Source organism: Rissa tridactyla, chromosome 7 (assembly GCF_028500815.1).
Source record: "Rissa tridactyla isolate bRisTri1 chromosome 7, bRisTri1.patW.cur.20221130, whole genome shotgun sequence".
NCBI lineage: Eukaryota > Metazoa > Chordata > Aves > Charadriiformes > Laridae > Rissa > Rissa tridactyla.
The window spans coordinates 13,576,524-13,590,301 of record NC_071472.1 but is presented as its reverse complement, the minus strand read 5'-3'; the positions used below and the strand labels follow the sequence as shown (position 1 = coordinate 13,590,301).

Here is a 13,778-nt window from a genome sequence, read left to right as displayed (position 1 = left end):
TCTTTGAACACATGAAGAATTTGTTGACCTGCAGCTTTCTCTCCAAAATCTCCCTCATCTTCTGGTATAATTCAGAAACAGTTTCTCAATTGAGCAGTTTTAGGGGAAAAAAAACCCCAACTGATCCCAAACTTGTTTTCTTTGGACACCTCTAGACTTCACCTGCAAACCAGTGGTGCCAGTCCCGGGAGGACCCTACCGCTAGGTACTCTGATGGGGGATTTCATCTTCATACAAACCACAGTAACACAAGCACCCTCCTGGGCTTTTTGATTCGTTGCAATGGTTCTATAGTTTCTTACCAAGTCCCACCTGCTGTCTGTATTCAAGGGCAGCTTGGCCAAACTCAGTAACAAGCAGGACCGTTGAAAGAAAAGGTTTTCCCAGTCACGTAAACTGAAGGCAGAACATGACATACACGTGACACACGGCTGCCCATAATGTGTAAAAATGCATTCAGGCTTGTAAAATAAAACTACTGTACAGATGTTTCATCAACAGAGAAGGCAGTCAGAATATCTGGCACAAAGGAAAAATTTCTTCTTCCCTGAGATTAGTATTCCAAGTGACGATCAGGCAATACAGGTCTCATTATTTATCGTTGAAACCAGAGCTTGGCTGATTAACAAGACAGTAGGCAATGTCACTGGCCCTTCACCTCAGAAGGCCTTGCTCCCCTCCAGCTCCTCCTGAACGCTAAGATCCTGTGTGCTCACACAGACGACTCCACCCCCTCAAATGCTGAGCACTCGTGTTTAATAAAAGTTTCCATTTGCCTGAGCTTTGGACACGAGGCTTCTTTAGGCTTTGACCAGAGACAAATCAGAAGCCTTATTCTCATTTCCATTCTCAAATTGATGGCTCTTTTCCAAGACCAAAGTATTTTTCCACACAGAGCCCAAGCCTGTCATCCAAATTCAATAAGCACTTTACCTACGTAAGGCTTGCACAATAACTTTACTGACAATATTAGTGATAACATGGTGAAGTTACTGACTTAACGTCCTCCCACCAGTCATCACAGTATTTGCATTGCCACTGTGTTATTTTCCTGTGTGGTAATTAACTGGCTTTTGTAAAGTGATTTCATCAAATCTTAAACATTTTCCAGAGGAAAAAAAACAATAATCAGAGTTAACACCCTGTTATAGGGAGAGGCATAAACCAAAGCAGAGGAAAGTCAAGTGCATCGCACAAGGGTAGACGCTACCGCAATCAAAATTAGAGCCGAGTTATCTGAAATCCTGGTCTGTGCCCTGCCCATTGACACGTTCTGCCTGGGGAAAAAGCAGCCAGCAGGTTGTAGGTGCGGAAATTACCAACAGGTGCTCTCATTGCACTGGAACCACATCCCATCCAGGTCTCCACGCAAAGCTGCGTGACATGCTCCTACCCAATGCCTTTTGTTCAGCACAGACAACAAATGCCTTTCACCTTTTTTTTTTTTAGCACTGCTTGAAGGAAGTAAATCTTAACTTGAATGCAGGGTAAACACCCAGGAGTATTAACAATCTTTAAAACAAGGCAAATATTTACCTGTAACACACTGCAGATCACCTTATTTTAAGCACAGCTTGACAATAATTTTGATTGTACATAGTTCACGGCTACTATCAGCAGCTTAAATGGTTTCTGCTCTGAGAGGGAATCATGGCACTTTGTCAATGACACTCTGTAACATCAACTGTATGTTCCTCAAAGTACATCATGTTTTTATTGTGATAAGAGAGCTTATATTTAGGTACAGATATCATTTCATACAAGAACATAGACCGTTTTGTGCACAACAGCATTTCCTTTGACTAAGTTTCTTTCTGATTTCACTAGCTATAAAACATGATCTGTAGTTCAAGTCAGGTGTCAGACAGGTTAAGTGTGCTCATTAAGTGTGCTTAAGTCACCATCAGAATATGCAAGGTTTATTAATAAAGTTATATCTTTCTGTTTGAAAAAGAGTTTTGGACTAAATGCCACTTTTTGTTCTGTTTTTCTCCACTGTCTTAACACTACGGGGCTGGGAACTCCATGACCATCACACATAGCGAATAGTAGTAATGGACAGATGATCACTAATAAAAGGGTAATCTCACTATTAACTGAAAATATAATGCATTTCTTGAACCGATCCCTTGATTGCTACCATAGGATCAGATCTGCACGACTCATTGCCACGTGCACACGGTAGCCACATACTTTCCCCACTGACAGAGGTCATTTATATACTTCACCACCAGCACGAGCAAGCTTGTTTTACCTGCACCTGCTCACAGGTAGAGCCCAGACAGATCAGCACGTAAATCACACACACAGATGCTACTTGCATCAAGGGAGCATTCAGTAACTCAAATCTGGGCGAGCACCACATTGGGTGAGGGACTACCTTTCTTGGGAGAAAGAGTCCCTGCCTCCGCGAGCAGTTGAGCATCGGCATCGCTGTTCCACCCAGTCAGCCGCAGTAGTACACACGGACCGCACCACGCCAGCCAAGACTCCTCAGTACCAAAACCAAAGTCAGTTTGCAGGAGCTGAGCTGATTCCACTAGTGGTCTCAAATCCAGATTCTATTGAAAAATTACCTTATTTTATACTTTTTACAGGCCTCTTGTAGTACTTTGGTTATTTGAAGACTGAGTTTGTTCTTCTCCCCCATAACCTCAACTGCTGTCTCCATTTTTAGGTTGTGACAATGTTTACAATGCCTGGTCTGCTTTGCACTTAGAAAACCTCAGGTCTTGAAGGCCACCATAATACCTGCCATGAGGGCAGAATCTTCTCTGATCCTTAAATTAATCATCTTGATATTAAAAAAAGATACTTTTTTTCCAGGTTATAATCTCCAAAAAAGGAGGACAATCTTGTTTTCTTCAGAACATTTCACCAGTCTAGGGTGACCCTTGATAATCCAGTTTGTTACCACATAATGAATTTATTAGTCTGTTAACTACAGTCCTGACAGAGATAATGGCCAATGATTGCTTACAGATCCTTTGCTCCAGCGTTTCTTCTAAAGCCCGTGGTTTGTACTATGTTCTTAATAAAATCATAGTACAGCAACGGTATGATGAAATAAAGATCACCTGGGCATTCATTTTTAGTAGCTTAACTGTGTGATAATTTATTTGCAAGCTACAGGCATCAGAGGCAAATCCAAGTCACATGCAGGTTTAATAAAAAGAATTTAGATTCCATAATCTCTTATCAGCCCCCAAGGCACTTGCCCAGGTACTGCTCAGGTGGAGTTTACTGGAAGTTTTGGCAGAGCTCTGCACATCTTTGAAACAGATAAAAGAGTGGACACCGCACTGTGAACACCCGCTCCCCGCATCCCGCAGCTTCACAGCCAGTTTTTTCAGCTGCTGCAGACACTCTTCGCTATTTTGCATGCGGCAATGATGACCCCTAACGGTGGAATGTTTCTTCTGCTCAGCAATATGCAGAGATTTTGCTTTTTAATGTATATTTCTACTTAAATTAATTACAACTCCATCTCACAGACCACCAGCAGAGTAAACTGCTTGAGGTTTACTTGAACTGTAACACCGAAGCAGCTTCTTTGCCTGTTTAATTCTTTCTGACTATGTACATGGAAGGATCAAAATGGAAATGCGTATTCCAGACCTAAGTCCGGAATTGAAAGTCACCCTTTTTTCTTTTCTTCCCCTGAGGCAGACTATTTTGCAGAAGCAAATTTCAGTCACACTGGTGCGGATAATCTCTGCAGAAAGTCTTCAGAAAAGAGGCTGAGACATTTTTCTCTAGATGCAATCAGCTGTGTGCCGAACGCAAACAGCATGCACCCAAAAAGCTTCTTTGAAGCCTGGTGTGAGATATCAGATAATGGTGCAGTTGCAGCACCTTTGATACCCAGCGATCTTTTCATCAGAATCAAGTAATTACTAATAACAGAAATAATTTTCTTATTTCCAAAATTAGAAAATAATATAATTCTAGTATTAATTCAACATTTTAAGTGCACACAGAGTGTAAATATCTCATACAATTTTTACATTCTGAAATGTTTGAAGTTTGGATTTTTTTTAAAATCCAAGTACATCTCAAAGCCTTGAACTCCTCCTGGAATCTACTTCTACATCTGGGGTGAGAAGAGAAGGTAATTTTGAACTGTGTTACAGACACCAGGTACATAAAACTAAGTCTCGCTTTTCGCTTGGGAGAGATGAGTATCACCACCTGCCCCATTTTAGCTTGCCTGACACTTGCATCTACAGCAAGATAAAGAACAAGGTAACTCTATTACCCAGACCTGACCTAAATGTGTCAGCTTTTTCCAGGTTGAGATAAACACACGGCTGTTAAAAGAAAAGACATGAGAGCCTCTGGCAGCTTACTGATTTGTTTACTTTCTTTTAACAATATTATAACACAAAAGTCGTGCCAGATTTCATCTGAGTCTACAAAGCACAGAGTCTTCATCTAAATAAACAAAAACCTAGAGATATATCCAGACTGCTCAATAAAAAGCACATTTTCAAACTATGATCTCTTTTTGCACCGTAATAGTAGTTAAAATCACAGAGCTAAGTACCTGCTAGAAAAAAATATATATGAAGACATGCTTCAGAAGTGTGTCTTTATTGAACTGGCAATTTGGTTTGGACAGTAAAGTATGTAAAATCCATTTATTTAAATTAGAATTCAACCACTGATTTTTTTCATTACCTTTATGACCATTATGTGTCAGGTTTGGTTATTTCCGTGGATTTTTTTGGGTTTGTTTGGTTTTTTTTGAAGAATAATAATTACCACAAATACTTCGTCATGCTGGCTTACCTTTCTCACATCTGAGCTCTTTGGTTCTGTTGTCCAAGTTATAATTCTAGATACAGCAAGTCTTGTCTCACTGGAGTTCACAAAGTCTGTCGGATCCATCTGTCTTGCCAAGGACTCAATATACTTCAGGATAGCAACTTTCACCTGAGAAGTGAAAAGGGATTTGTTAATCTCATGAGCTAGCAAAAACGGATTTACCACATAATAAAGAGATTACAGATTGGCATGACCTATGCCACATGGAGGGGAAAAAAACCCACATCCCTGTGACATGTCTCTACATCGTGTTTCAAAAAAAATCAAGAGCAACTTTCTAACGAGATAAATTTTGTGTAGTAAGAGTTTAGAATGGTATATCAGAACTGGCTTGAAATACATATGTCTGCTTGTGCATTTGCATAAGCAAACCAGTACTTCACCAGGATGTTTCCACTGCAGTTATTGTTCCAGATGATAAACCATAGCTTTTGGTCTCAAACTAAATTCCTGATGCTGAAGTCTCAAAAGATCCAAAATTTGGGAGATTGAAGAAAGAACACTCAAGTCATTTGGCACCCTGTATATTCCTGTCTCTGGAAGGTAAATGTGTATGACTTCCAGAGCTTACAGTGCTCCTACAGTCTTGAAACAGCAACCTCCTGAGAAACAGTCTGCACAACACTATCCCCTTGGGAGGATTCAGTAACAGAAAGGTCTAATTTTTTTTTTTCCTCCAAACCCTACACTTGCTATGTCTCATCTGTGCAACAACCACATAAGGTATGCCTAGGGTCCCAATGTCCCAGCTGTTCAGACTGGATCTGGTCCCTTCTGTCCTGCACAGCCAGGTTTTCTTCCCACCAGGACCAGGGTGAAGAGGGATTTTCTGTTTCTAAACTTTATTCTAATATATTGCAGTGTGCCTAAAGCCCAACTCTTACTGACTTGTGATGAGTCCCAGGGTCCTGTTTTAAAGATATTTAGATTTATTAAAATGTAGAACGAGAAAGTTAATCAAAGTTGCCAATATCCTTTCTATATCACACGCGTACTTACAATTACGAGTTCTATGCTGTATGGTATGCCTGACATGGCGAGCTAAGACAACTGTGTTGGTGCTTTAGCGAAAAGGCTTTTGATACTGACCTTCAGGTTTGGTGTTTGGGTCTGATCTACAATAAACCTCATCAAAATGTTAAATTGTTGATCAAATGGAAAAGAATCCCTGTCCAAAGAAAAAAAAGGCAATAATGTAATGCAAGATAAATTTTCAGGACTAAATTAACTCAATAGACTAAAGTTTGCACAACAGATTTTGGCACCTATCGTGCTTTTCTTCTGAACTTTACCACCAACCAGAGAAACTCCAAGTCTAAGGATTGATTTCATACTACCAAAACCTGCTACATCAATACCTTTATACACTGTTCCTCTATCTGCTCTCTGTACACTTATCCAGCTTTTGGCACACCTGTCCATTCCTTCTCCTTTTCAGGCTGTTCTTTGTTTTCCCTTATCGGTAGGAGCAGACTGGTTCATCTTTTCTTCAGAGTTCATACCTGGTTTTGATTCCTCTCCTCTTTTTCCCTCCTCTATCCTATTTCCTCCTGGATCACTACTATTACTTTCTGAATTGTCCCATTTCCAGGATGAGCTGAACTTAATTGCAACAGCGTCCTGTGCTGGACATTGTTAGAAAAGGACATTGACTACAGAATTGGTGTGCACATTGCAGTAGCAATCAAGGTCTTATCATGACATTACTGTTATTTGCCATTAGAAAACATGAAGGAGGCTCTGAATTTTGTGGTAAAGCACCATTCATATTCTGAATACTGCAAATAAGTATTTCAAAAAGAAAATCGATATCAAAGCACATGAACACCAAAAAAACCCAAATTAACAAAATGAATCAGTTACACATTTTAAGTATTATGCTTTAAAGTTATCTATTTAGAAAAGAGGTAGGCCTTTTTAATTTAATGCTTGAAATATTGTGACAAAACTTTGTTCTCCTTTATTCTGGTATTCATCAGGATTGAGCCCGCAAAATATATGGCGCTACTGAGTTTCTAAAATGTTCATCAGATGCCTTTCTCTAAACCTGCAAAAACCTCCACAACATTCACCATCCGAGTACTCTACCTCGTGACATCCAGAGCTTTTTGAACTTTTGCCTGCACAGATCCCAGCAAATCTGCTCCCATTTTCTTTAGCAACTGGGTCAGGAGAACAAAAAGCCAATCCTGCAAGTCATCTTTATGAATGATGATGAAATCAACCAGGGTTTCCAGAAACATGCTGAAGACCTACAAGCAAAACCAGTGTCATAAAAAGGAATACCCTGCTTTAAAATAAAAAAATCATCAGAGGGGAAGGGTTTACAATCTGAGTTTCAGGATGATTTTGTTATAGACAGTTTCATGAATGAATGATTTTAGTGACTCCGTTGCTCTCAAAAAAAAGATACCAGACAAGACACGTCTAAAATGTGTCGTATTAAAATACCACATGAAATGAATGAAGGAAGGGGGTAGATACACTTACTCTCTGTTGTGAATTCCACGGCAAAGCAGGCCATGCAACAAAACAAACCACTCGTTAGCACACATAGTGATCAAGGCTGGTTGTTCAGATGCAGTTATATATACAGATAAGAGATGCATTCATTGAAAGTTTACATTTTCTTACAACACACTCTCTCCTCAGCAGAATTATTTAAAACATTATATACCTTGGACCAGATCGTCTCCTCACTCATGAAAGTAACATATGTTTATGCATGTTTACATGTAACAAAGTTTACATATGTTTAACACCACAACTAATGTGTCTGTCGCAATAATTCTATAAAAGCAGTGCAGATGACAGATCACCGCTGCCACAGAGGACATACTTGAGTCCAGTGTGCAATATACCCTCACCGTACTCAGAAACTGGAAATATTTTGCAAATAGCTACGCCTTCACCCTTTCCACAAGACATGCTGAACCTTTGAGAACCAAAACAACAGCTGGTCCAGACTATAATTACAGCCAAAAATGCACACTTTGAGCAAGACCTGTGACAGGCCACCACGCCTGCCCAGGGGATTCCCACCAGTCAACCGTTTATTAAAACTGGTTTACCAAGTGGCCTGAAGTACAAATACAGCTTATTCTTTCTCAAAAGGTGTTTAACCCAACAGCAGATGTTTTTACCCAGCAATGACTGGTTGCCCTCGACCAGCAAGCCTCCCCAGGAAAGGGCATAAAACTCCCTTTTCTCCCCTCTCCCTGCTCCCACTTACCTGCTGACAGAAGACCACTGGGTCTCAACATGCCTATGGGCCCAACCTCGCCATTCCCCAGCCTTTTTTTTTTTTTTTTTTTTTTTTTTTAAAGAGATGCCTGTAAATTCATGCCACGGCCTTTAACTTCAAAGGTCACTGTCATAAAGACGGCAACGTGGCTATGAGATCCAGAACAGTATGTTGGTGAGACTCCGTACTGCTCCCAGGTGCACGCAATACACAAACCCCAGTGACCAGGATGCTCAACTACGGCTCGTTCCCCTTCGTGAACCTCACTCTACTGTGTATCACCAAGACACTCCCTAGAGAAGTACAGATAAAACTGAACCTCTCACTCCAGGACCTGATATCTGGAAGGCATTAGGTTGCTCCTTAGGAAGCAGAGAGTAACCAGATCCTAGCAACTTAAGAGAGATCGAGACACATCCCTTCATTGCAAAAGAGATAAAAATCAAGGGGATTTATAAATGCCAGTTTTCCCCAGCAGATGGCAGGGGTAGAAATACAGAACATTACTCTTGGAACAGTGTCAAACGTGCACACATGGTAATGTAGGAAAGCGCGCCAAGTCTTTGTGATCTTACCTTGCTGTGAGGGTCAGCAAACATGCGAGTAAATATTTCACATAGTCTTTTTAACTCGACTCGGCTAAAATACATAAATAAAACATGGTATTAATGCTAAAGCTCTAGTTGCAGCAAAAGAAAAAAGCCAGTAAACATTAACAGCTGAAAAATCTAACCTTCTTTATTTAAATGTTACTTAAGTCACACTTTGAAAACTCTGTATCGAGGCAACACCTTAACTGGCATTCCAGTTTAACTGCTGGGATCACAAGCCTAAAATTAAGAAATCTAATAAACTTTTTTTTTTAAAATCATAAGCCAGACACACCTATTTTCTTCTGTATTCTGGATTTCAGAAGACGGCTTGAAATATGCACGTTTGGGAGGTATTTACTTTCTGCCTGCATCAAGGTTGCTGACCCACTGAAACGTGGGTCTTTTGCAGCCTAGGAATAGATTTCTCAAGTCTGCTTTTTATCTGGGAATTCAAATTTTCAAAGTATAATCATAACTTTAATACTGTTTAGGTAGACACTAATCAGATATTTTGGTCTAAATTCTCAGCTGCTTCAGTAAAATCAGTCTAGAATCACACAGAATTAACAGATACCAGAACTGACTCCAAAGTCTGAGGGCAGACGCATTGAGGAGACAAATATATAGAAATGGAAGACAGATTAACAAGTGGGATACCTAGTAAATCAGATGATAATTAAACCAAGGCACAATCTAAGTTCCTATTAGTAAGAGATTATTAGGTGCTCAGTAATGCTCTTTTTATGCTGGGGAAAAAGAATGATGTATGTAAGAATGATGTAAGATATTGAGTCAAATACAGAACTGCTTGGTGCCAAAGCTCTTATTTGCGTTGTATTGAAAATATAAGTCTTAGTTTCCTGCAAGACAAATTGCCCAAAGAATGCAGAAGTTCTGCTTGTTTACAGTGCAAACAAAAACAGAGCAAGACAGTTGGGTAACATTCCCTGCATACTATGGATACAATTAGCTATTTTTCACAATTACTATGAAATCAGAACTAGTAAAATGCACATTGATTGTTCAGAGAACGGCCGTTTAGATCTTGACTATAGGTCTTCCCAGAAAGACATGAATTCTACAGTCCACCAACATAACTCCCTCTCTCTCAAAATAGCTTCAAACAACAGGCCAGAATATACTCGTAGTCTGCAATTATTTTATGTTAGCTTGTTTATAAGTAACACAGGACATTTTTGTCAAATAAACATATGCATGAAAGGCTGATCAAATTTTAAAAGGGCACAGAGACAACGGTCTTAAGAGTTTGATGTAGAGGAAGAAGTCTTTGTAACGACGCCACAGCAAGCTGTCAGCCTCATTCAGGATGAGGATGCACAGTCTCAAAATGACTACCCTACAACGTGCTCCTCACTTCGTGCACATTGCAGCTCCCCGAATTAGTCTAACGAATTTTCTTTCTGGACAAAGGTTACATGAAGACAGCAAGTATAAGTGCGTCTCTCTCAAAGCACACAGACCCAAGCTAACAGTACAAGTACTAAATTGAAACAGGCAGTGGAAGAATATTTCCTTAAGGGACTTGTTGCCCTTGTTTTATTTAGAAGACCTTATGGGGAGTCCTCAAAGAGCTAGGCCACATGAAGCTGTACGAGACAAAGAGGATGGGTAAGCGCCACACCACTTTCAAGCACATCTTTCAAGATATGCAAATGCCAGCTAACACAGGATCAGCCACCTTTCAGTTCAGAGTACTAGAGAAAACCTAGCCACATCACTGCCTTTTTATTAAACTTGCTATACCACAACAGAAGATATCAACTTTAATTAGAAGACAGACTTGCCCCTTGGACTAATGACCTTGATGATGTTCTGCAAGATGCCGTGGGAACAAACAGGATGATAAAAATCTAATCATTAGAACAGGCACCAGATCAACCCCGAACCAAGGAGGAAGCAGACCAAAAGCAAACCAAAAGGAAATATAATCTAGAGAACAAAAACCAGCATCAAATTAAAAAAATAACTCCGCAGGGGTGTAGTTTCTGGGACAGGTTTATAAACTATTCAGGATCAAAGCAAAGTAAACGTGCTAGCTTGAAGGACTAGTGACAGCAGTACAGTTCAAACACTGCAACCAGCAGGGTTGAAAATAATAGTTGAATTCTATTGGTATTTCTGCCAAGAGCAACTGATCTGGACAAATAGCTCATCACCCAGCCTTCTCAGTGTTTCCTCCCTTGAACCATTGCCAAACTCAAAACCTCACACACCTTTGTGCCAAATCAAAGGATTGTGCCAATCCTCACACACCTTTGTGCCAAAAATCAAAGTCTCACTCAACTTTTTCATGCAAGGATATGAGGTGCCAGAGTCTTTCCAGGCAGTTTGTTAAAAATAAAGTAAAAGGAAGAAAAACAGACAGCATGCCTGTGGGAAGTATCTTTTAAAAGACTCGTAAATAGACCACATCAAAAAGCATCTCAGATCTAGAGACTCTAACTACCCATATTAAAAACCTGTAGCACTTCCCACTTGAGGGCTACACCGCATCATGTGAAGTGCTAGAATATTTTTGTGATGGCAAGAGAATACCCTTTCCAGGCCTGCTCTCAGTACGTTTTCATTCAGCCTGTTAACGTGAGCCATCAAATATTCTCAGCCAGCATGAAGGCCTTTTAAAATAGAAACAATTGCGCGAATCCAAGTAGGTAGGCTATAAACCATACAACAACCACTTACAAACTTGGTCACAATTTAAGTACATAATACTCATAATAGGAAAATAAAAACACTGCAGCTATTTGTGAATGTTATCTTCAAAGAAGCCAAAAGAAACAGCTTGTTTCCAAATACTTTTACCATAAACTAAAGGTGAAAAGCCTATGGCCTGAGAGCCAGTTGACTTTAGTTAACGTGACCTGTGGCATATGAAATTTCCACATGACTACTGGGTAATTCTTAGATCTGTTTTAATGCGTGACATTCCAAAGGTGTTTGAAGGGTTTATGTGGCTTTCAAGAAGAGAAAAAGGTCTGCCTCTCCTACTGTAAGCAAAGTTTCAGAGTACACCAACTTTATTGCCAACATTATAAACACTACTTATAGAAGACTCAAGTTTCTGATGTAAGATTTTTGAAGAGTTACAAAAAATATCTAGAATTATACCTAACACAGCCTTCATGAAGAGTCAAAGTATACTCAACATACTGAGAGCGTTGTCTGATCTCACCTTTAAAACACACGCACCCCCCAAGTCATGTTAGAATAAGTGTAGTGTTTTCTTCAGCAACTCAGTTGCTGGGAAAAAAAAAAAGTATTGAAGGTTCAAACTCATGTAAAAACAGCACCACCCTTTGAGTGCATTTAGATTACCATCATTGTGGGAAATCCCACAGTGCTACAAACACCTACTATTGGAGGTCTTCACAAGACAGAGGAAGGCTAAGAGAAGATAGCGTGCTTACTTGAGTCCTGTCTACATTACCACTACAAATTTAACACAAGTGATACTGATGACATAACAGATTTTTTTCCCAAAAGTAATTAAAAGTGCCACATTGTGGAGACAAAGCCTTCACAGCTGTGAAAGATATTGTCTACATAAGGCAAGTAAATATTACTGACTATAGCCATCTCTCACAAATGACTGATGCTATAAAACTATCAAGGTCACCTCAGTGTCCGTTGGCTTTTCAGTAAGTTCTGAAGACCTATGAGCCCCTCTTTCCTTTCAGACCAGTTGGAGCTGGCACAGTGGTTCAGGACCTCAGCCACATCTTCAGTCTGACGCAGGTAGTGTGGAATGCCCCCGTTCCTGGAACCATAGGAGCGCTCCGAGCAAGCGCTTGATGCATCGCTGTTAGCATCATCATCGGAGTACATCCCATAGGGTTCGTATCTTCTTCTCACTGGCTTTTTCTGGAAAAGGGAGAACTCTAGCTTAGTAAATTATATATAGTTACACCAATGCCAAAAGAAAAACATTCTATCTGTAATCACTAAAAGGAAGACTAATGCTACTGTTACAGTGACATACAGTGTTTTAAAGACGTCACCAAGCGCTGCCTGCTTACCTCTCACAGTAGAGCAAGACAGATCCCATTGATTTCAATGAGATTATTTGAGTGACTAAGGGGAGCAGGGCCTGCCTTCCCCAGCATGAGATAGTTATGCCCATTGGAATTAGCTACTGGTAATGAAATCATATGTTGTTTTACTGTCAATAACGGTCAGTTCCATTGTTACAGATGCTATGATGATACAACCTCTACTTCAAGAGAAAAAAAGAGATAAGGAAGAAAGAGCTGAAGGAATCTGTGCTGGCATGCACAGTCACTTTGATATTGATATCAAAGTGACTCTAGAAATGCACTGGGATGCAGGAGATAACAATTGCTCTGTTAGTTCGGGCTAGGATTTTTCTTGAGGCTGCTAAGGGAGTTGAGTACTCAAATCCCACTCAGTTCCACAGCATGGCATTGGAGGACCTAATTCCCTTAGCTACATCTTGGACAACCTCAATCCTTACAGAAGGGATATTAGAATAATTATGGTAGCAAAACAAATTGCATACTATACTGCGAAACAAACACTTAAATGGACTGTAACAGAACAGGATTGATAAGACAACATAGGTGATCTTTTTCTGATACATTCTAAAGTGTTTGCTACAGAATTCCTTCCAGTGTCCAGTCCTGCAGTTCTTGGACTTGTGAAGCCAGCAGAGTGTTGCTTCCACTAGGACTGCAGGACTGAAGTGTAGAAATTAACTCGAGTGCAGTATCATGGGCGTTAGCAACAGAGTGGGGAAAGTTGGAAAGTAGAAATAAAAAGTCAAGAAAGCACTAGTACCTTGCTCCTGGAGTCTCCTAACAGCTGTAGGCAGGAAAATATTGAAGGGTGGGAAAAAGCATAGAGAATTATGTCAGAAGCTTATGTAGGGTTTGTTTTTGCAACAAAAATGTATAGCAAATGTGTCTTAGCAAATTAAAAAAAAATACAGTTTACGCAAAATAAAAGTGGGTATAATAACGCCTATCTCTTAATTGCTGCACTACTCATATATCCTACAATTTCCATCTGTGAGCCTGGAAGTGAGATTATCTGTTAAATAAGTTTTTTAACGATAGATCTATATACAGCACCTCTTT

The 13,778-nt window shown here is 39.9% G+C and overlaps 1 protein-coding gene across 11 annotated transcripts in view; it reads right to left on the bottom strand.

The window, feature by feature from the left end:
• The window catches only part of CLASP1 (cytoplasmic linker associated protein 1), a 184,794-nt gene that overhangs the window by 42,267 nt on the left and 128,749 nt on the right, over positions 1 to 13,778 (bottom strand). For 8 of the 11 annotated variants that reach the window (XM_054209897.1, XM_054209909.1, XM_054209899.1 and 5 more), the window contains 6 exons: positions 13,480 to 13,503; positions 12,302 to 12,546; positions 8,647 to 8,710; positions 6,916 to 7,079; positions 5,917 to 5,995; positions 4,792 to 4,935 (listed from right to left, as the gene is read on the bottom strand). In XM_054209897.1, the coding sequence (XP_054065872.1) occupies positions 4,792 to 4,935; positions 5,917 to 5,995; positions 6,916 to 7,079; positions 8,647 to 8,710; positions 12,302 to 12,546; positions 13,480 to 13,503 (720 nt within the window). The remainder of the gene's footprint in view (positions 1 to 4,791; positions 4,936 to 5,916; positions 5,996 to 6,915; positions 7,080 to 8,646; positions 8,711 to 12,301; positions 12,547 to 13,479; positions 13,504 to 13,778) is intronic. The other 3 variants (XM_054209900.1, XM_054209904.1, XM_054209905.1) reach the window with 1 other exon arrangement.